This window comes from Equus quagga, unplaced genomic scaffold, assembly GCF_021613505.1.
Source record: "Equus quagga isolate Etosha38 unplaced genomic scaffold, UCLA_HA_Equagga_1.0 73442_RagTag, whole genome shotgun sequence".
NCBI classification, from domain to species: Eukaryota; Metazoa; Chordata; class Mammalia; order Perissodactyla; family Equidae; genus Equus; species Equus quagga.
In genome coordinates, this window is record NW_025802777.1 from 10,303,823 (window position 1) to 10,327,857 (window position 24,035).

The window sequence follows — 24,035 nt, forward strand, 5'->3', positions numbered from 1 at the left end:
GTATATGTTTTTGTATATATTTGGCCTTCATTCTCTGTGTTGTCTTTTAAATGTCTCTTTGGAATTGGGGGGTCTATTTTCACATGCACAGTCCTGTAGGATTATGTTTCTGACGGTCTGTTACCCACTGCACTTTATATGGCATTTTCAAATCAGTAGCTACATAAGACAGGATCAGAAGAGAATGCCGTTGTCAATGAGAATGAAAGTAAATGAGATTCAACTTCTCTAACTCAGTCTTTGTTTAAAAGTTTTTTTCTTTACCACTTATCCATCAAATTTGGTCTAATATTATCTCAACTATATGACAAACTGTAGCAATGCTGAGCTTTCTGGCTTTCCTATTATGCAACAGTTAGGGTCCTAAGGCTATGGTGGGTCTTCATTTAGTTCCATAGGAACTTAGCATAGTTCTCTAATACTAAAAAGAAAAAAAAAACAGGAATAGGAAATAACATGTTCTTATCTCCTCTAATTAATGATCTCATATTTGGTCACAATATTGGTTAATTAGTTACTCTGCAGCCGAAGTTCTTTCAGTCTCAAAAGTGAAAGTACAGAATGTAGAATTCTCTGCTGCAGAAATGTATTTTTCAAGTTTACTGTTTTGCCTTTTTTTGAAGTCTGTTATTGAGGTTTATCATAATAGATTTGGAAAATATGACAGAGACAAGAAAAGTGAAAGCAGGCAGTTGGCATTTGGATGGAGTTTATCCTGTGGCTCCTGTTTGTTTTGAGTTCTGTTTCTAAGTAACTAAATACATTTGCTTAGATTCTGAGGGTAAGCTTATTGAAATACTTGAAAGTCTTTATGAAAGGTAAAACAAGTGTTAGTTTTCAGAATGTAACTTAGCTGCCTATCTGCTTTTGGTAGTTAGGTGTGAGAATACTCCCGAGTATAGCAATTGGTTGACTGGTTACAAAATTTACTAGTAAAGTAGGCAAAACCAAACTAGTAGTAAAGACCAGTTTTCCCCAATTCCTTGAAGAGACAGGCATATAAATGATAAAGGGGATCCTGGGGGCTTATTTTGTTTTGTTCTCCATGCCAACAAAGAACAGCTTTGGTGTAAGTCCCTAGGCAAGCAAAGCCAGTTGAGGGTTTTTTATGTTATTTTGTTTTTTGATCCCTCTGTAATTATGGATAATCTCCATATTTATAGATAAGTTAAGGCAAAACACAAATGGGAGGGAGTTCAGTAAAAATGCAAGGCATAGAATATGACTGGATTCCAAATAAGAGAAATAGACTAAGAATTGTATGTTGCTTTGACTTTGCCAGATTTCAAGGCTAAAATTTGTTCAGAGTAAAGACCAATAACTTTTCTAAACACTTTCGTTGTTATCTACGATGAAGGTATTGTGGTGGCCCAAAGATCCATGACATAAAAAGCTGTCATGACTTTATTCAGAGATATGACTTATTTTTGTGACAGTTCAAGAGCAGCTCTCCTTTTCTCTAAACTTTTGACCTTAATTACCCCAACTTATAGGACCAAATCCAAAAATTAAAGAAACTTAATTATTTCTGTATATGTTTAGATAAACTTGGTAAATATATTTCGTTGCTCTAATACATGTTGTTGAACAATTAGTTCTTTTAGCTGAACAGGTAAACTAGTCTGATTTATAGAGACGTTTCAGTAAGATTAATTTTGTCATTTAACCAGAAAGAAGTTCTTATTACAACAAGGGAATGTTAAGTTATTTGTAAGTTTCATGGATGGATATTTACTTTAAAAATTGAAATGGTGGGAAATAACAGCCTAGTAAACTTGTGTTTTCAGAATCCAATTCCACATAGTCCTATAACTAGAAATTTTTAATTTGATTCTGGTAGTTCTTAAAAAGTCACAGCACAATTAATGTACTGATAGATTTATACAGGTTTCTCTTTTGCTGTTTTAGATGCTTACTAAACAGTTGGAAGCTCTTGGCTTAGCTGAAAAGCCTCAGTTGGTGACTCGCTTTCAAGAGGTTTTTCGGTCAATGTGGTCTGTAAATGGTGATTCAATCAGTAAGATATATGCAGGGACTGGAGCTCTTGAAGGAAAGGCTAAGGTAAATCTCGATCTAGCACAGCATTATAAAGGATCCTCTTTTTCCTCTCTTAATAAAGCTTTTAAATGGTCTCTTAATTAACAGGGGTTTTTTTAGGTATCTGTTTTTGATCTCTGTCTTATCATGCTTTTATATTCTCTTTAACACACCCTCTATAGTGCTATTGATGATGGAATGAAAGAGAGTTATTTCCCTAGATGTGAGAGTACGACGTACTTCGTCATTTAGTGGTTATCCATTAGGCCTATATGTATGTTGCGTACATTTTTTGTGTGTAATTTTTCCCTTGCATATCTGTTTTATTTTTTTATGTTGTTTATTTTGATTATAAATATGATGTTTTTTTAACCATAATTCTCCTAGTAAAGGGTCCTATCTCATTTGGTTTGTGTCCCTAGCACTTGACACAGTGCCTCCTGTTTAATAGATGTGTGACTAATGCTGGATGAATGAATAAATCAGTGAACAATTTATGCAACACCTACTATGAACCCAACACTATTAGGGCTTGATTGTTAAGTTTTTATAATTTTACTTACCTTTCCTTGAAAAGGAGGCTATCAAAATGTGCAAAAGAAGTGTGAGAGATGGGCTTAATTATGATTCTATGCCTCATTACCTTTTAATTGCTGCTATTATCTACAGACTACTTTCCACTCTAGTATTTGGCCCTTATTGAGAGACTTCAGAAGCATACTTGAGATTTTTTTCATTATTTTATACACTTAAATATTGGCTTTTTAAGGCTCTTGGCCTCAGTTGAATTTTTTAAATGTCTACAATTCCTCAAATTACATTAGGAATAGAAACAAGAACATTTAGCACTTTTATAGTTCTCATTCAGCCTCTTCAGGATAGCAACTGAAATTCTTTAAAGAGCATTCCTCATCACTGTCTTCTTTTAATTTCCAAATCTTCCTCCTTTTCTGCCTCATAAAATGCCATGCCTCTGTCCAGAGGTGACGGCCTTCCCTGGAGAGTCCCTCTGTTCGACTCATAAAAATAATGTGTACTGAGACTTACAAATATTTAGTTCTTAAATGTTCCCTATATTTGAAAACCTGAAATTGTTAAACTTTCATTTATTCCTGTTAAATGGAGAACATAATTCTTGCTGTTAAAACCTGATTCTCTTAGAACTATTGCTTAAAATATCGTTTTATGTTTCTCTGCTTTTTCATTTCTGCAGTGAGTAAGACAATATATGTACAGAGCTTACATATATTTTTAGTCTCTTTTATCTCTAACAGATAGATGGGAAATTTTATATATTAAATATGCTAGTCTGAATTGAACTAAAATCTAACGTCTGAACTGCTCTTTCTTTTCCTTTCTCTGGGTTCCTTTTGATTAATTGCCTGATAATGTGAATGGTGAGTGTCTTTTTAAATAATGTCATTTGTGTATGGTATCATGCAGGAGGAAATATTTTAAGCCTCAAATTACTGTTATTTCTTTAAGGGATAAAAAGTGCATGTTGCAAACTAAAGTTTTTTTCAAAAGGTGAGAGTTGTTTGGTTTTTTTTCAACAGTCATCTAAATCTGTAAGATCAAAATAAATCTTTATGGTAACTAACATGCCTAAGTAAAATATATGTTCATTAAAAGTTGTAATCAACTCTCCACTGTAGGAATTGGCATAAGTTTATTATTCTTATTATATATATTTAAGTGGGCAATAAAAAGACCTAAACTATGCTAACTGTAGTTTACATGTAATATTTATTTATGAACTGTAGTTATAAATTTCTTTTTAGACTAGACGTTCATTCTTATGTTCAGTTTTAGTTTTAACTAATATAAGTTATTTGGGAACAATTTCAATTTTATTTTTCTACTATTAAATTATTTTGGAGTTTAGATGTACAGTGTATCTCTTTTATCTCCCCTGTTTCTCCCCACCCTTCCCATCCCCAAGTCTAAAAGCTATGATGTAAGAAATGATTTCCTTGTTTTAAATAAGCACATTTAAATGAACAGTGCCCAAGGTGTCACTGTTTCTCTTCCTCTTTGGGATAACGGCTCTGCACAAAGAAATGGAAAAGCTCAGTGCCACAACTGCACCCACTAATGATACCTGGGCAGTAAATGTTTAAAACTGTTTACTATTTTAAAAATGAAATTTAGAATGAGAGTCCATGCTCCCTTTCTTGAACAGGCCGGAAAGTTAAAAGATGGTGCTCGTTCTGTTACCCGAACGATTCAGAATAACTTCTTTGACAGCTCCAAGCAAGAGGCCATTGATGTTTTGCTGTTGGGAAATACTCTAAATAGTGATTTGGCTGACAAAGCTCGAGCACTTTTGACTACTGGAAGTTTGCGTGGTATGCATACTTAACTTTATATTTTACTTTCTTTCTTTCTCTATATTTCTTCTAAAAGTCGAAGAGGTAAATTAGGCTTATTTACATAAATAATTTTTAGATGGAGTTGATTAAAACAGTTTTGGAAGGAATTTCTATGAATGTAATTTTTAAAAATTTCATTCTCCAAAGGAAGTTATCATTTTTAAAATGTTTATATCATCAGTGGTATTATTAAGCCATAAACTGAGGCCCATGCGTGTTTTCTTTTTTAGATTATGATGGAGAGCATGAATGGTTTAAGTATTGCTAACTTTATGTAAGGCAGAATTTCGTAGAATATTCAGCTAGTACTTTTAGTAGAGCATTCAATAACATAGTTATGTAAAAAACAAAAGCTTTATTGAAAAAACCAATACCTATATTGTTGGTTTTGCTAATCACCACCCCAAAAGTTTATATAACTTGGTCTTACCTTTTAATTGCTATTGTTTGAATGAGCATTAAATCATATTAATTTAAAATAGTGTTTATTATTGGACACTAATTATTACTCCCAATTTTAATATTTGACAGAAATAGTTGGCTTTCAGGATGGCCTTTTATCTTTCAGTATGTTTTTTATTAAAATCAAAAGAATTTGAGCTCATGTCAATGAGTAATATCATGAGAAAACTCAACATTCATTGTAGAAATTAATAAATTAGGCTTCCTTAATTCCGTATTTTTCTATTTTAACTTTTCAGCAGTCTGAACATTTTTATTTCTTCTGTCATCTCCAAACTAAACCTTTAGTTTTCCCTGTTCAAGTAGACAAGTTCAAGTAGAAAATTGTTTCTCATCAAGTAATGTGCTCTTGGATAATTGCTTGGTCAAATAGGTTACCATGGATTCTTGCAGAATTCTGCATGGTGCTGAAGGTAGTTAATTACAGTCAGCTCCTCAGGGATCTGTAAGTAGGCTGAGGAGCTGAGACCTACTAAAGCTGTAAAAAACAAAATCTGATCTCAGCTACTGCTTTTATTCAGGTTTTCTTCCTGGCTTCCAACAGTGGAGACTTGACTGATTTCCATCTTATCAGCTCTTTCCACTTGTACCTTCTTTAGTTAATAAGCAACATTGAAAGTAAGCAATTGAACGACAGAAAAGAAGTGAAGGACCTGATTCCCGTACTTGATCATCAGGGTTTTAGTTTCTTACACATTTTACTATATGTAAAATATGCCTTTTAAAAAAAGTACAGTCAGTTCTGCTATAATGCTTGTTCTGAGAATGGGAATTTGTTCCAACATGGATGCTATATTAGGGAACATTTTTAGTGTAACGCTAATTCTACATTAGTTTATGCATGATTTCACCAGCAGTAACGCTATGTAAATGCAGAAAACTGCACCCAGCAGAACTGAGATGGGTAGAAATATACAAAACACACATACACACATGTGCACACCTCAAACATCACTTTCCCTCAGTTCACCAGCTGTGTTATGAGCCATACCCATCCACATCTGATGTTCCAACTTTCTGTCCAATATCAGAGAACCCTTCTTCCATCATTCACAATTACTCCTGATGCCCATTTCTACAAGCAAACTTCAGTTCTTTTTCAAGATGAAGCGCCATATTTTAAGGAGTATTCATCCATTTCTTAACCATTTAACACATGTAAAACTCTGCTACTGTCTTAATTAGGTTCCTGTCTTTTGGCCTGTCACTGCCAAAGTTTTTGAGTGTTGGGCCCTAACTCCATTTTCCCCATAAGCCCTGTGGCTGTGGGAATTTGAACCATTTTGTATAGCATGGTGGTTTTTTTGGGAATGCATGTGTTTGATGGTGTTATAACTGAATTGATTGTACTTTTCAACTGGTGAGTCCCAGAAAGAATACTGTAAGGTATATATTAGGGCAGTGTCTTTCATTTGTTCAATCCAGCCTGTAAGGTTTTCAGATTTATATTCTCCCTCACATGTATGTGCACATGCTCACACATACACATATACACGTACAGGAACAGCGTGAAAAGCAGGTGTAGAACCTTCTGTTGTGAAACTCGGGACATCGCTGAGTCACTGTAGGATTTTTCTAGAGACAGAGGGTTTGTGTCAGTTATCATTTATTCTTAATCTTTGGTATCCTACAGCCATCTGAAAAAATAAAGTCATCAAATTGACTTAAAAGGAAAAAGTGAGTCCATCTCAGAATGTTTTGTCATAACACTTTAGATGTTAACTGTAACTTTCTGTTGTACTAATGATTCTTTGTTTTCTTCTTGATGCTATCCATAGTTTCTGAACAGACGTTACAGTCAGGTACAGTATAGAAAATCAATCTATAAATAAAAGCAACTTTTCCTCTATTTTTCTGAAGTTAATATTGTAAATAAATGAAGCCATAAGTAAATGGAAACTTTCTCTGTTTTGCCCTCAGGTTCTAATAGGATAAATTGATAGCTTGTTTTAATCTAAGAAATGTATTTAAGTTTGAGAAAACTAAGTACTTCATTTAGTCAGAAATATGTGGTGCTCTCCGTCTTCATGTAGCAAATGCTTAATTCCAATTAAATATAGGTCATCTAGTTTTAATTTTACTTTATATTTCATTGAACAAACATTATTAGTGTTATACCGTACTCTTAATAGGCTAGTGGAAAAAACCCAGATGTGACTATTTTTATTTTGGATTAATTTTAGAGTACTATCTGTGATATTTATGACGACTCAGCAGTGTTTCTCACACATAATATTTGAAAAGGCATTGACTCATTTCCTTATATTGTGGATGAAATATTTCCTGTAACTGTAAGACCTGCACTAAAATACTATCTGAAATCTTTTAAAAAGCATTAAATTGCTAACAAAATTAGAAAAGTTGTGTATAAGACTAAAGGTCATTATTTTTCTTCCCTTTCCTATTCATAGGAATCTCATGCTTTCATTCTCTGAATAAGATTTATGGTCTTGTCTTTAAACATGAATCTATGCCAAAAGGAACAAAAGTTAAACTCTTGCCAGAAATTTAGCCAAAAGAGACAAATTTTCTTCCTTTCACTTAAGATTTGGTATCACTTAAGATTTGTTTTGCTTAGTTATTGTTCTGAATGTTTTGAGAAACTATTGGTTATTTTTTTTGAGAAGGATGGAGGAAGAGAGCACTTGGATATATTTTTGAGTTTTACAAAGAAACTCCATTTTCTGAAGTGATAGGCTATTTAGGGATGGATATCTGTTTGAACATCGACTCATTTCTTTCTGCACATTAAGATGCCAACCAATTAAGAATAAACTAGGAATTTTTTTTAACTTTTTATTCCATTTATAGACTGAGTTTATTAGTTCACACAACATGGCAACATGTTTTTGTTCACACAATTCGTTGTTTGTCTTGCTGAATATTTTAAGCTGTTAAATCATTATAGAACTTGTGTTTTGATATAGAAAGAATTTCAGAAGCAGTTTTCCTTGTAGTAACATTGGCAATGACTTCACTTATAAAGACCATGATAAACCACAGTAATAGAGAATGATGCTTTATCCAGGTACAGCCAGTTTTCAATTAACCATACCGGCAGGCCAGAATGTATAATCTGCTTTCATTATCACGAACACCTCTGTACAAGGAATTAAATCAAATAGCAGAGGGCTAGAAATCCGCATGTCTGCTCTGGGAACAATGTGGATATACTTATCAACTAAATCAGCAGTTCTTTCAGGGGATTCACAGATCAAAACTATTTTCATAGTAATTCTAAGATGTTATTTGCCTTTTTCACTCTCATTCTCTCACAAGACTGCTGTATATCTTGGTATCATAAAATAAATATCGTAATAAAATAAGATCATGTTGTAAAAGGTGAGAATCATTTTTATTTCCTTTTCCTCTTACCAGTTAACTGCCAACTAAGTGTACATTGTTTGGTTTTTAGATTAAGGTCCTGTTAAAGTTCTATCTACTTTACGTGCTGGGAATTTAATTTTACCAAAATAAAATGTGGTTTAGAAGGAAGAAAATAGGTAGTAGTTAAAAAATATGCAGGAAAGAGATTGAAGATTTAGAATGTATTGAGCACTCATTCATTTAACGATTATTTATTGAGCACTTACTATGTACCAGGCACTCTTCTAGTCACTAGGGATGGTGCAGTTAACAAAATAAACCAACATTTCTGCCCTCATGGAGCATCCGTTCTTGTGAGGGGAGACAGATAGTTACAGGATAAATAAATAAAATACATAGTTTATAAGTGGTGATAAATGCTATAGAGAAAAATAAAGGAAGGGGAGGGGATATTGAAGGTTAGGGACAGAATGCAGTTTTAAATAAGGTGGTCAGGGAAAGCCTCGCTGTAAAGTAAAGACTGGAAGGAGGTGAGGGAAGAGTGTTACAGGTAGTGGAAACAGCCAGTACAAAGGCCCTGTGGTGGAAACAGGCCTGGCATCTTTTTGAAACAGCAGGGAGTCCAGTGGCTGAGCAGTGAGTGAACAGGGAAGGGGCAGCAGATGAGGGCAGAAAGGCAAGGCAAGTTGTTTAGGGCCTTGTAGACCACTGTTAAAGGCTTTGGCTTCTGCTCTGAGTGAGATGAGAAGCATTTAGAAGTGACTTCATTGTCTAACATCTCATTATTGTCTGTAATTTACGTTTTTGTCAGGAAGCCATTACTCATCAAACCACCTGCCAATAGCTAGAATTTTAAATGGAAGTGTTCTTAAATGTTTTTGTTTGGGGAGAAATAAAATTTATATTTTTACCAGCCCCGAATGAAAGTTGTATGAAAGTCAATTGCTATATTCCAGAAAATGTACAGTCTCTAATTTTGTACATTATAAAATAATACCATTACATTGAAACAGAACCATTTTTCTGCATGTTTTATGTTGCTGCAATAATTTTGTCATAGCTCTTTTACTTTGGTTATTGTATTTAATGTGGTTGATTTTATTTTAATTGTGTTGCTTAATTGCATTGTGCTGGGCTTTGTGTTCAAGGCTGATCTCTTTTTGTGCCTGTGCATGTGTCTTATGTTTGTGCTTAGGATGATGATAGTACTTTCCAGGCATCATTTCTCAGCTGTGAAAATAAGTTTTTATAAGTGGTTTAATGCGGCTAAAATTCTGTTGTATTTTGTTTTTGATTAGCGTCTTCTAAAGTACTAAAGAGCATGTGTGAGAATTTCTACAAGTATTCCAAGCCCAAGAAAATTCGAGTGTGTGTTGGAACCTGGAATGTGAACGGTGGGAAGCAGTTTCGCAGTATAGCTTTTAAGAATCAGACACTCACTGACTGGCTTCTTGATGCACCCAAGTTAGCTGGCATCCTGGAGTTTCAAGGTTGGCTGTTTATAATATGGAACTTATTAATCCTGACTGATTTATTAATGTAGAAAACAAATGGAGCGCTTCACAATATGCATTACTTTATAAAAGAAACTTATATTTATAAAGTTGAAAGGCCAACATTTTTATAGATGAAATTTATTAAAATCTTACCTCTTTTTTATTCCTAGACTTTTATTTTCTATTTTGTAAGAAAACATAACGGTAAAATAAAAAATGTTGTTCTTTGATATCTGAGTCTCAGGAAATAGGATCCGTGCATAAATAGATATCTTTAAAAGGTAACCACACGTGGAAGAAAGACTAGTTCTGTTTTTATTCTTTGAAACTGACACAAAACAAGCTTATTTTATAATTGATGATTTTTCAAACCTAGTATGTCCCATTTTTCAAATCTAGTCCTCTATTTAGTTACTAAGATAAGAAATATTCAGAGTGGCTCATGAACAGTCTTACAATTTTTGTGACATTCGTTGGCACTTTATAACTTAACAGTACTGATTTATCCTTGTAAAAACTTGGTTTTCATTCAGTTTGGGTACTCTGCCACCAAGCTCTTAATAGCCAGAACCAAACGTTAAGCTGAGGATGCTTTTATTAAGATTTTTATTAGAATCATGAATCTGAGACCTTCTTTTTTTAAGTCAACTTTAATTCCTTTTTAAAATGGTACACATTTAACAAGTATTATATGTGAAAGTGATGTTCATATGAAATAATGTGAGATACATATTTCGCTTTTTTAATTATCTTTAATCAGTCATGTCTTAAACCCTGGGATTGTCCCCAAACTTATTTTAAAATGCCCCTTTCCGCTTACGTTGAACCTGATTGAGGCTGCAGTTCTAGTAGTAGCAATAATAATAATAACAGCTAACACTACGCTTCTGAGTACTTTACTTCTGTTCGTTTAAGCCTTGCAACAGACCTACTACACAGGCACTATTACTATTCCAGTTTCACAGATGAGGAGACTGAGAGACAGTAAGGGAAGTAACCTGCCAAGTAGCGGCAAGCGGTTAGCAGTGGCAGGGCTGGGATTTGAACTCAGGCAGTTTGGTTTCAGAGTCATTGTGCCACACTGCATTTTATGTCTCAACTTGGGCAAGTTGCTTACACTCTCAAAAGCCTCAGTTTTTTTCTGTCTGTAAATAAAAGGCAAAAATAATCTGTCTCACATGAGATGTTTATGTGGTAAATGAGAGGATGCATGTATAAGTCTTGCACATAATAGCAGTCGATAAATATTTTTATTTTTTTATTTCTTAGTATTAGTTCGTAGTGTTTATAGGCTCTAGCTATTTATCCTCATTTCTGAATACTTGGGCCACCCAAAGTACCCCTGGGCTGCTTGTCTCAAGCAGCTTCTGTTCTCTTTTAGTCCTTGTCAGCCATGAGAGAGCTGATGGCTGGAACAGAGACGTATGTCTTAACCCCTGAATCTCTTCCAGTTCTCCTGGATTTCTTCTACCCAGGAAATAGCAAAAGGATCGAGCCTGAGGTTTTCAAATTTGAATGTGAAAAATCCCCCCTAACTGTTATCTCTAATTTGAGATGCTTTCTCAACCACTTTATTGTTTGTGCCTTTTCTGAAGAATTCCTTTACCTCTCCAATTTTGGTTCACCTTAGCCTTTAAGAAGTGGCTTGTTTCTCTGCTGTCCACAGTACAGACTTTAGCAAGAGTTCTGAGAAGTGATTTCTGGAAGGACTTAAGGGTCTTCAAGAATAACAGTCTTAAAGAAGCAGAGTTAAGACACCTGAATAGAAAGCAAAGTAAATTAAAGTGAATTACTGTAAAGTACTTTTGTCCCGCTCATGGGTTTTTGCCTTTAATTTGAATTTGGTTAAACTTAAAACACAAAAATGGACTTTTATGAAATCTAGTGTTGATCTTAGTTGTATTGTGAGGGAGTTGCCATTTGACTAAAGCTATATTTCAAAAGTCTTTCTTGGATGCTTAATTGTAGATAAAAGAAGTAAGCCAACTGATATATTTGCAATTGGTTTTGAAGAAATGGTAGAGTTGAATGCTGGAAACATTGTGAATGCAAGGTAAGCCAGCAGGGTGACACATGGGAAAATTTCTAGGTGAGGGACACGGAGGGCAGATAACTAAATAGATGGTACAGGAGAGATTGAGATAATGCATTTAATGGTGTTTTTAAACTGTAAGATAGCAGATCTCAGACTTTTTGGTTTCAAGATTTTCTACACTCTTGGAAATATTGAAAATCTTAACTTTTATTTATGTGGGTTATATCTCTTGATATTTACCACATTAGAAATTAAAAATGAAACTTTAAAAACATTTAATTCATTTAAAAATAACAATAACAAGAGGCTGGCCCGGTGGCGCAGCAGTTAAGTTCATGCACTGTGCTTCAGCAGCCTGGAGTTCGCCGGCTTGGATCCCTGGCGTGGACCTAGCATTGCTTATCAGGCCATGCTGTGGCAGGCATCTCACATATGAAATAGAGGAAGATGGGTGCAGATGTTAGCTCAGAGCCAGTCTTCCTCAAAAAATAAGTAAATAAATAACAATAACAAGCCCATTATGTGTTAATATAAATAGCACATTTTTTTTCTGAAAAGTAACTATTTTCCAAAGCAAAAATTTACTGAGAAGGATGACATTGTTTTGTAGTTTTGCACATCTCTTTAATATCTGGCTTAAGACAACTGGATTCTCACATCTACCGCGTCAGTGTGTTGCAATATGTTTTGGTTGAAGTATATAAGGAAAATCACATAAATATGTAGTTGGAAATGGAAATATTTTAATAGCTTTTTCAGGTCATTACTTCTCTGATGCTATACCAAAACTCAACAGATGGTAGTTTGTTAAAGGTTAGTTGCAATGTGGAATCTGAAACCATAGCAATGAACTTGTGCTCTATTATACTAAAATTCTTTGGTCTGTCTTTTACCCTTGCATGATTTTGAAACATGTACTGGTCTTTTGGAAAATATTAATTCACTAAGTTATGTAGATCTTCCAAATTTTGACACATTTCATTATATAATATCAGAACATCATATTGGTTAATATCATCACTGATCTTATCAGATTCTTCAAGTATTTGGAAGCTGTCCAGATAACAGTAGCAGATACAGGTTTTCCAGAATTCTCATTTTTGCTTGAAAACTCAAATTTTATCATTGGAAATAAGTACTATTGGTTGTTTCCTTTGAAAAGATAGGCTCAGTTGAAAAAAATGTTTGCCAAATAACCTAAATTTGAATAACTGTAGTCTGTCATTAGTTCTTTCAAGTAAAAATTGTATTCCATGAAAAAAGTGGCAGTCCGGCTCTCAACTCAAACCATCAAATGCTTCTCCTTGAAACAACCATTCTGTGTGCATTCAGTATGCAGCAGAAGGGCTTTGTCTGTATTTCCATTCATCACACAGGATATTCAAAAGATGTGACCCAAGGACTGAGCTTTCTTAAAATTAATAATGTTTGCTTCTTCGTCAAGGATATTCTTAGGTGAAGTGGCTTTTTTTCACGGCAAGTGCATGGCAGCGAAGGTGATAATGAATACTAGTACAGTTTGGCGCCTGGATTCATGCTGAGGCGTCAACACTTTTACTCACTGTTTCTGCACCATCAGTGCAAATGTCAGTCAACACAGTGAAAAAGGCAAACTATCTTTATATTACTATAAAGATAGTTTTGACCTCATGGGTTTTGGGGACCCTCAGGGATGTTCCCAGACCGCACTATGAGAACTGCTGCTCTGAAGCCTTCTTACAAATACCATATTTGTATTTGAGTGAAATGTAAAGCTTAAGTGTTTTATTTTAAGAAAATATGCTTGCTTTTAAAGTTGAGCAGTTGCCTGCCTATCCTTTGTGACATTTTTAAAGATTTTCAGAATAAAATTGTGGACTGAAATCGTATGGTATAGTCATCAATCTTGCAAATGACAATTTTTTTCTTAGTCAAAGTGAATAACAATTCATACAGGGAAGTAGAAAAGAAACCCAACTTTATTCATTTTGCTGTTTGAATATCTCTTCAGATATTAAAGTAGAACATACTCTTAGGTTTCCTAGTACCAAACAAATTGGTCAGTTGTTTGTCTAAATAAAGTTTAATCAAATTATTCTTTAATAGAGTGATTATTCATTTATTTAACCAATATCTATTGAGCACCTACCCAAGCTGCTAAAGATACATCAGTGAATGAAACAGACAAAATCCCTACCTGCATGGACCTTCTATTCTAGTGGAAGAGACAGACGATAAACAGTAGCTATAATACATAAATCATATAGCATGTTAGAACATGGTAAGTGCAATGGAAGATAGAGAGATAGAGGTAAAGGGATCAGGCATGTGGAGGTGGGAAGGTGAGCGCAGTTTTGAATGGAAAGATCAGGGTAGGGTTCATTGAGAAGTGTATTGAAGAAAGAGATGAAAGCTGCCATTCTCTTTTCAGAATCCAAGTTGTAGTGGTGGGGTCATGGTAATTGGGAATCCATGTTCTGAATTTGTGTTTTGGAGGCAGTGTCACATAGTGTTGCAGATTAGGTTGGACGTGAGGTCACATTCTGGCTTACCACTTATCATTTGTGTGACCTGGAACAATGAGAAAAACTTTTTTGCTTGCCATTGGAGGTTCCTGGGTACAACCTTGTTAATCTGAAAGTTTATAAAGAGAAAGACTTAAGCATTTATCCTGCCTTCTTTTTCTATGAACTGTGTTTTGTAGTAATGGAGTAGTTAAGAGAACAGTTCTTTATAGAAGAATTCCAACTTATTACAAATGCCTATGGAATGCTGAAATTACAAAATCAACATTTTGCAACCCCTAATGAAGTATTGGATTTTGTCAATGAAAAACAGATGCTAAAACTTTAGAAGGATTAATGGGGGAACTTTTTATTATAAAGAGTTGATTAGATTGTCTTGGTCTGAATAGCTGAGCAGGTGTCACATCACGAATTGTGTACTTTTGCTGTGATGCAAGGGTGGCATCACCTATGAGTTTATTTTTGCCAAAAGAAAGAAAGAAAATTGAATGTGGTTTCTTTTTTTTTTAAAGATCGGCACCTGAGCTAACAACTGTTGCCAATCTTTTTTTTTTTCTCCTTCTTTATCTCCCCAAACCCCCCCGTACATAGCTGTATATCTTAGTTGCAGGTCCTTCTAGTTGTGGGATGTGGGACCCAACCTCAACATGGCCTGACAAGCGGTGCCATGTCCGCGCCCAGGATCTGAACCCTGGGCCACTGCAGCGGAGTGCGCGAACTTAACCACTCGGCCACGGAGCTGGCCCCTGAATGTGTTTTTTAATCAGGCTTCCACGTTAATTAGTTTAAAGTGAATAAGAGAGAGGAACTAGTTAGGATACCATGAAGACACATCAGCCAAATTCAGACTGTTGAACATTTTACAGACAAATGGTCCAGCTTCTTAAAAAATAAATAGCATAGGGGCTGGCCCCGTGGCTGAGTGGTTAAGTTCCCGTACTCCGCTTCGGCGGCCCAGGGTTTCGCTGGTTCAGATCCTGGGCGCGGACATGGCACCACTTGTCAGGCCACACTGAGGCAGCATCCCATATGCCACAGCTAGAAGGACCCACAACTAAAATATACAACTATGTACTGGGAGGATTTGGGGGGGAAAAAGGCGTTAAAAAGGGAGTGAGGTGGGAGGATTGAGATACTATTAAAGATTAAGAGAGATTCGAGAGACATAACAATCAAATGCAATTTGTGGGCCTTATTTGGACCCTATTTTAAAGAAACCAACCATAAGAAGACATTTTTTAGATAATCAGGGAAATTTAAATATGAACTGAGTATTACAAGATGTTAAGGAATTGTTAATATTTAAATGTGATAATGGCACTGTGATTATGTAAAAATAAAAATGTTCTGTTGTATTAGAGATGCATAGTAAAGTATGGATGTGTGAAATGGCATGTGTCTTAGATTTAGTTAAAAATATTCCAGGTTTATAAGAAGAAAAATGAAGGGGAATGGAAGAAAGAATATTGGCAAATTGTTGATAATTGTTGAAGCTGGTTAATGGGTATATGGTGATTTATTTTATAATTATCTCTTTTTTGTGTATGTTTAAAATTTTCCATAATAATTTTTTAAGATATTAATTATAATCCAGAAAAGTAAGAAAATGGGGGAAAGTGTATCTGGAAGCATGTGCTTCTCTGTTACCCTAATAAATACTTAAGGAAAGAGTAAAGTGTACAAACTTGAGATGACTCACATGGTGAGCACTCATTTAATAAGTAAGCTGGTATTTTCTTTGTAAGGGAGTAATAGATTAGACTTGGAAGTGCAATGTTCTTACGGCTAAGTTTTGAGTTTTCCTTTTTAAAGGAAGCGAAAAACAGTCTCCGTGAAGATTTCACTTTTGATGTGGATTTCATGACTGTCATTAGTCTTATTAAATTTGGGTATATAAAGATATAATTGACAATTGTCTTATAAAATAGGCTATATTGTCCATATCTTTTTAAAGATTTCCTTTTTAACGTTTTCTGGTAGCACAACGAATCAGAAGCTCTGGGCTGTGGAGCTTCAGAAGACTATCTCCAGAGACAACAAGTATGTGCTGCTGGCTTCTGAGCAGTTGGTGGGCGTCTGTCTGTTTGTTTTTATCAGACCACAACATGCTCCTTTCATCAGGTCAGTAAACAGCACTCCCCTAAGGCTGCTTCCTATCATCAGATAACAAGAAAAAGGCCCAGAATGTTTGTTGCTTCAGAGAAACACTTATTCATGGTTCTTGTTTTTAAATGTGTTTTTGATTACAGCGTGACTAATAACTTTCACTGTACTATTTCACAGGCTTGCCCTCAAAGTGCCACAGGATGTGTAGTTTTATTATTATGTAATATGCATTCCTGATTTCTTATGCACATGGAACTGTTGAGATTTCAGATGTTTGATTTAGAATTCTTTCTTTTAAAGGGATGTTGCAGTTGATACTGTGAAGACAGGAATGGGAGGTGCAACTGGAAATAAGGGAGCAGTTGCAATACGGATGCTATTCCATACAACAAGCCTTTGCTTCGTCTGTAGCCACTTTGCTGCAGGGCAATCACAAGTCAAAGAAAGAAATGAAGATTTTGTAGAAATAGCACGAAAATTGAGTTTTCCAATGGTAAGCTCTTGCCTCTTGTTCTTAGAGATGAACATATTTTAATATTTGAAACATATTTTAATTTACCCCCAATTCTATATCAGTTTTTGAAAATTTAAGATAGTTCTTAGAAACATCAACAGTATTTACCTAAAATAGATATTTCATGTGTTGTTACTGTTGGGTTAAATAAATAAGGCATGGCCGGGGGTGGCAAGCATATCTGACATAAAGAAAAAGTTGTAAAACATTTTCAAAATTGATTGTTTTGAACTTAAAATTCCATCTCCTTTCTTCCAGGGAAGGATGCTATTTTCACATGACTATGTGTTTTGGTGTGGTGATTTCAACTATCGAATCGATCTCCCTAATGAAGAAGTTAAAGAGCTTATAAGACAGCAAAACTGGGATTCTCTTATAGCAGGAGACCAACTTATCAATCAGAAAAATGCTGGACAGGTATATATATACTTAAGAAGATATTTGCATTGAGAAGAATAGGATCTTTGGTAATGAAACAAGCTTTTCTTAATCATAGTGTTGCTTTTTTTTTAATCTCTTGGAGTTTCTTTATGCTTAATAAATATATAGTTTAACAGACATAAGATTACTTTTTCTTTAAAAAAAGGAGAAGGAGAACGCATAATAATTCCCAGGAGGAAAAATATATTATGTCTCTGTAAGATTCACTCTCAAGTAAAAGAATATGTATTTTTGTTTTTTTCAGTAATAGTAAATTTAGAATCTTAATCTTCAAGGCTACTCTTTTTCTACTTCAAGATCCTATGGTAATTTGCTTTTTTTTTTCTTTTCTTCTCATGTCATCTGCCTTTTTGAAACTAATTCTTAAAATTTATGACCACAAAATTTTGGAAGAATTTGCTTAAAAACAATTTTCTTAAAATAGAGGTGATCACGGCCACTTGGTCTGGTGCCTTTGTGATCATCAGACTTAAATTCTAACACTTTGGGCACCACTTAACCTTTTTAGGCCCAGGTCCTCATTTGAGAATAAGACGTCAGACTGTATGATTTCCAAAATCCCTTACAGTTCTTGCTGTCTGTTATCCAGCTCAAAGGACTGGTGGGATTTCCTCATTTATGTTTTTGTATTTTGTTTAGTTGAAAGTCAAACAAGTGGCATGAAAAATGCCGCATCTTAGGTTATTTTTTCTTAAGCTTTGTAACATTCAGATAGAAGTGCACATCAGATGCACACAGATTTCATCTGAGAGGCTCCAGCACATAATAGACATTTAGGGAATGGCTGCCTGAATGAAAACAACCTTTTTGCCTTTTTGAAAAACTTACTATGTATATGTTTATTGTAGATTTTTAGAGGATTTTTAGAAGGAAAAGTAACCTTTGCTCCAACATATAAATATGACCTGTTTTCTGACGACTATGACACCAGTGAAAAGTGCCGCACCCCTGCATGGACAGACCGCATCCTCTGGAGGAGAAGGAAGTGGCCCTTTGATAGATCAGGTTGGGAAATGGACTTCTTCATTTAAATGAGTTAGTGCAAATTTTATGCGGAAGAAGGAAATGGTATAAATATCAAATAAGAAGAGGCTATTTTCGACAAAGGTTATCTAGAATAGAATAAATAAAATTTGAATATACAGTCATGCATCGCTTAATGGCGGGGATACGTTCTGAGACATGCATCATTGGGCGATTCCATCTTGCAAATATCATGGCATGTACTTGCACAAACCTAGATGCTATAGCTACACACCTAGGCTATATGGTACTGATCTTATGAGACCACCATTGTGTGTGCAGGTCATAGTTGACCGAAACATCGTTATGTGGCTCGTGATTGTGAAACAGACTTTTAGAAATATTCTCAGACCTGCTTATAGTAATTTATTTAATTTTTCAGTCTGTTTTCTTTCAGTGATATAGTTGCACGGAAGAGAAGCAAAGAAATATTTTAATGAAATTTTCAATTGAATGCTAATTAATTAAGGTTTTTAACCTGAATAACTAAAGTGATTGGCAGATACCATGAACTGCTACTTGTCTGTCAAATTATTTATGAAAGTCTATTTGGTCAAAGGCCTTTAAGTAATCTCAGAAGTAGAGCCTCATCTTAATTTTTGCTAAATAAAGCATAAAATGATAACTTCACCAAAAAAACCTTTCTAACTTAAAGGTGTCTAGACTTCCTGCCGATTGGCAAGTCTATCTGGCATCTCAGCCTCAAACAGCTGAAGCTTATGAAACCAAGGAGATAGGTCCTTGCTCCCTATGATGTGTCAGCTCATGTGGCCTCTCTTGTATTTTGTTTTATTCTGACTGCAGCTGAAGATTTAGATCTTCTAAATGCTAGTTTTCAAGATGGAAGCAAAATCCTCTACACGTGGACTCCTGGCACTCTGCTGCACTACGGAAGAGCTGAGCTGAAGACTTCTGACCATAGGTTTAAATAGTCTCAGTATTTCTAATGGTGCTTGAAATTTATTTGAAATCCGTCCTTTCTTAAACGTTTCTAACATGTCTATCTTCCTTTATGCCTTAAGGCCTGTCGTTGCCATGATTGATATAGATATATTTGAAGTTGAAGCTGAAGAGAGGCAAAACATTTATAAAGAAGTAATTGCAGTTCAGGGTCCACCAGATGGTACAGTATTGGTCTCAATCAAAAGTTCTTTACCAGAAAATAATTTTTTCGATGATGCTTTGATTGATGAGCTTCTGCAGCAGTTTACAAATTTTGGTGAAGTTATACTCATAAGGTGAGTAAAATATTTCTTGTCCAAAAGCAGCTCACAATTCATAGATAATATTTTCTGTATTTGAAATCACCTTGTTTAGTGTTTGAATAGTATATGAGTATTTGTATTTCCAAACTGCAGTTGTGCACCACATAACGATGTTTCAGTCAACAATGGGCCATGTGTACGACGGTGGTCCCATAAGATTAGTACCGTATAGCACAGCTGTGTAGTAGGTTATAGCATCTAGGTTTGTCTAAGTGTGCTCTATGATGTTCGCACGATGAAATCGCCTAACTCCGCATTTCCTAGAACGTATCCCCATCATTAAGCGATGCATGGCTATATAGGAAAATCATATTATAGAAATCTTATTTAAAGAGCTCATAGGTTTTGAAACTGAATTCTCTACTTAGAAAGTTTAAAGCTGAGTAGTGAAACTTTATATAAACAATTGACGACAAAAATATGTGCACAGTGGGGCCGGCCCGGTGGCACAGGGGTTAAGTGCGTACATTCTGCTTCAGTGGCCCAGGGTTCGCTGGTTTGGATCCTGGGTGCGAACATGGCACTGCTTGGCACGCCATGCTGTGGTAGGCATCCCACATGTAAAGTAGAGGAAGATGGGCACGGATGTTAGCTCAGGGCCAGCCTTCCTCAACAAAAAGAGGAGGACTGGCAGCAGATGCTAGCTCAGGGCTAATCTTCCTCAAAAAAAAAAAAAGAAAATTATGTGCACATTTAGATGTGATCTCTTAAGATTCCTATACGATATTTAACAAAGCACTATGGCAAAATAAAGCTGTGATTGCTATTTTATTTTTTTAAGGAGAGATAGGAGTTAAGGGGAGTAACTTTTACCACTTAGTTTAAGAAATTTGATGTTTTAAGAAATTTTAAGTATGTTTAATTTCCAGCTAGAGGGGAAGCAGCACTGCCAGATAAACAGTCAGGAGTCATCCATGCAATCTTGATTTCCATCATTGACTTACCATCTGCCTTTTGCAGAACCAGATGCCTCTTTCCTTGTTTAAAAAATGTTCTCTTCCAAATGTATGTTAATTTTGAGAGGTTGTATGACGTGTGTGTGTTTGAATTCCATAGGGAAGGGGTACTATTAAATTCCTTTCTGTGCTGTTTCTCCTTATTTAGGTGTGTTTTATAGATATTTGGTGGACAAATCTGTATACTAGGTGCTATGGAAGAGCAGAGAAGAAATTGAAGACACTACTCCTGCTTGTAATCTAGTTGCGCAGATCAGCCTGTGTGTGAAATGGCTTCCCTAGATCCTAACCAGAATAGTCTGCAGAGTAGAGCTCACATGGTTTCTGTAGAGTGAGAAGCATGCCTAAGAAGCCTAGCATCCTGTCAGAGAGCAAGTGAGCAAATAGAGAAGAAATTGTATTTATACTTCCCTCAAATCTTTTGACAACGATCTACCCCAAAGCTTTAAAATTTAACAAACCATTTCTAGAATCTTAAGGCTCTAGGAAGTACATAGTGAAATCTCCAGGTTTACAGATGCCAGTAAGCTTTGCCAAACGCAGAAATGCCAAAGCGCCAGGAACATCACGTGGACCGTGCGAGTGGGCACAGAGCAGCAAAGTATCCCCTTATGAGCAAATGTAAAATATTGCAGTGGACTAGAGAGAGTCCAAAATGTACATAGGGGATGGAAGACTGATGCAGGAAAAGGACCTGTCTGTCTTCACAACCCAGTCTCTAAAGAGCTTGGTGTTCAATTGGAGCCCAAAACTGTCCTCAGAATACTTGGCGTCGTTAGAAAAAGTATTGGTAACAAAACAAAGCGTTACTCTAGCAGTATGAAACCTGGAATATTCTGGTTGTTACACTTTAAGACAACCATGTCAGAATAGAAAAAGCAGACAATGAAAGAAAAACAAGGAAAGGACTGCTGTCACCAGTAAGGCTAAAGTGATGATTACCTTTGGGTCTAGAGTGAGGTGACGATTAAGGAGTGCCTGAAGTCTGTAAAGCCCTTTCTATATAAAATGAGCGTCCCTGGAAATGTAGATGGGACAAATTTAGATACTTATATTAATTGGGGGAAAAGTCTAGAGGCTTTTACTCTAGTGAGTGAGAACAGGAAGAAAATACAGCTTCTAGAAGGACCTACATAAATCCTTGGAAATTAGAACCACAGTGTCCTATTAAAGTTAGAAATGTGTAAGGGGCACATTGCTAATTAGGGATAGAACCAAGAAATTAGCCCTGCCGTATGACCACAAATGCTGTGGTACTGCCATCGAAGAATAACGTTTGGGGTTGGAGGGACTGGCGCAGCATCAGTGCAGTCTTATAGTAGTCATTATACCCTTTGGAGGAGGGATATTCTCCATTGCCATCAACTTGAAAAAGATGCCCTTCGTAGTATTTAGGTAAGAATGATGTCCCTGTGTCTTTCAAATGATGGCATCCTGCAACTTAGTAACTTTATGCCAGAGAAATTGAGTCATTTACCTTGGTCACGTTGGAGTGATTGTAGAAATCTGTTCCAGGCCTTTGATTTAAATAGGATAAAGTACTTGTTTTTATCCTTTTCCTCTTAATATTCATAATCCATACTTTTGAATCCTGGGGGGGGGGGGTGTGTGTGTGTACATATTGTCCCCTCTCTCATGTTTGAAAAGTCTTCAGGGATTTCTGAACTGGATTTGTACAGTTGAGTTCAACTCTAAAATTGTTTCTCTCAATCAGACATAACATGATTTGTTTCATTCCTTTTTGTGTGATAACATTATTACATATCTGTGACCATCTTCTTCAGAACTTGTTCTAATGTCCTTTTTAATTTTTCCTTTTGAGAGTTTCTTATTTCAAAATTATAAACTTAGAATCATAGGAAAAGCCAGTGAAGTTCCAAGACAATAAATGACTGTTAATGAATAAAGACAGCAAGCATAACCTAACGTTCCTTGAGGCTAATCTGATGTGTGTGTGTGTGTGTGTGTATGTATATATACACACACACACACATATATATATATATAATGACAACTCACTATCTTTTTTCTTGGTCAAAGGAAATTTGCTTCAGGGAGGTCATTGAGACAGTAAAAATATGTAGTACTGGACTATGGGGTCAGGTGACTTGGATTCTAGCCTTGTAACTTATTCCCTTTATAGGATCACTTTGAACAGGCTACTTAAGTTCTGGCCCTTTTTTTCTTTGTCAGTGAAATGAAGGGTTGGATTATCAGGGATCACGAATGGAGGTCCACAGCCCATTTCTTCTGGTGGCCTGTTGTATTAGCATAATATTTGAAAGACATTTGGGTTTGAATACGTTTTGGGCAAGAATGCCCCCAGCAGCTCACCCCTGGCCCTACTGCTCTCCCTGTTTTGTTTTTTTACTTCCAGACCTCTAGAGGTCCTTGTTAATCAATAATCATTGGACTAGTCATTGAGCTAGTTCTGGCTAAGGTATTAATTATGTTTTTTTATTGTTTGTTTTTCTTATTTTTGAAGATTTGTAGAAGATAAAATGTGGGTTACATTTTTGGAGGGAAGCTCTGCCTTGAGTGTTCTGAACCTAAACGGTAAAGAGGTAAGGTCGCATTTGTTGATTCCGAACCATTCTGAAATTAGATGTCTGATGATTATATTTTTATAGATATGCAGCAAGATTATCCAAGTGTGTTTTTAGTTCAGGAGGATAAAAGACCTTATGGTGTGCTTTAATGTTTATTATTTAGACTAGGTTTCTGACCATTTTAGGATTATTTTGATCCCTCCCTAGAGATATTAACCTTTGATAGAAACAGAAGAAAACATGTTTACCACCTAATGTGATTTTTATTATATTTTGTTATATAAAAACTTTTAAAATTTTAATTGGGTTAGATAGTCTGGGTCATCTATATAGTAGAAAAGATTTCTATCAAGTGAAGAAAATGCTTTATTTACAAGAAAACAAGGGAGGAAGGTGCTCATTGTTCATAGGAACTTGTTTTATTGGCTTGGATTGTGATACCCAGGTACCTTTTTCAAACGTAGGTAAAGTAATTCCCATAGATAACAAATCCATGCCATTGAGGCATTTTAGAAATTTTTAATTAGTGGAGATATTCCTAGCCTATGATTTGAAAATGTCATTGATGGGGGAATTTACATCAATGACCTCAAATAGTTTTACTTGTGAAGTGCTGTTTGTCAGTTTTTTCTGAATGCTTTTAGACAGGTCTTAAATTTTTAAGTGTATGGTCCCTAGACAGGATAGACTAAACTCTAAGCTAATTTCTCCAACAGTGGGCAACTCTATAAGTATTTCTCTGAGCTTCCTCTTCTGTCACCTTACTTTAACCTCCTTGGAGAAAAAATTTCCATGCATTTCAGTCATGCATCGCTTAACCATAGGATAAGAAATGCCTTGTTAGGCAATTTTGTCCTTGCGCAAACATCATTAAGAGTGTACTTCCACAAACCTGGATGCTATAGCCTACTACACACTGAGGCTCTATTGTACTAATCTTATAGGACC

At 35.4% G+C, this 24,035-nt stretch overlaps 1 protein-coding gene across 6 annotated transcripts in view; it reads left to right on the forward strand.

Annotated features, from left to right (window-relative positions):
- The window catches only part of LOC124234301 (synaptojanin-1), an 88,366-nt gene that overhangs the window by 40,234 nt on the left and 24,097 nt on the right, over nt 1-24,035 (forward strand). For 4 of the 6 annotated variants that reach the window (XM_046651603.1, XM_046651604.1, XM_046651605.1 and 1 more), the window contains exons 11-22: nt 1,909-2,061; nt 4,229-4,385; nt 6,650-6,673; nt 9,497-9,688; nt 11,663-11,747; nt 16,214-16,354; nt 16,640-16,832; nt 17,112-17,270; nt 18,143-18,299; nt 19,122-19,239; nt 19,340-19,555; nt 23,024-23,102. In XM_046651603.1, coding sequence (XP_046507559.1) covers nt 1,909-2,061; nt 4,229-4,385; nt 6,650-6,673; nt 9,497-9,688; nt 11,663-11,747; nt 16,214-16,354; nt 16,640-16,832; nt 17,112-17,270; nt 18,143-18,299; nt 19,122-19,239; nt 19,340-19,555; nt 23,024-23,102 — 1,674 coding nt within the window. Of the gene's footprint in view, nt 1-1,908; nt 2,062-4,219; nt 4,386-6,649; nt 6,674-9,496; nt 9,689-11,662; nt 11,748-16,213; nt 16,355-16,639; nt 16,833-17,111; nt 17,271-18,142; nt 18,300-19,121; nt 19,240-19,339; nt 19,556-23,023; nt 23,103-24,035 lie in introns of all 6 variants that reach the window. The other 2 variants (XM_046651607.1, XM_046651608.1) reach the window with 2 other exon arrangements.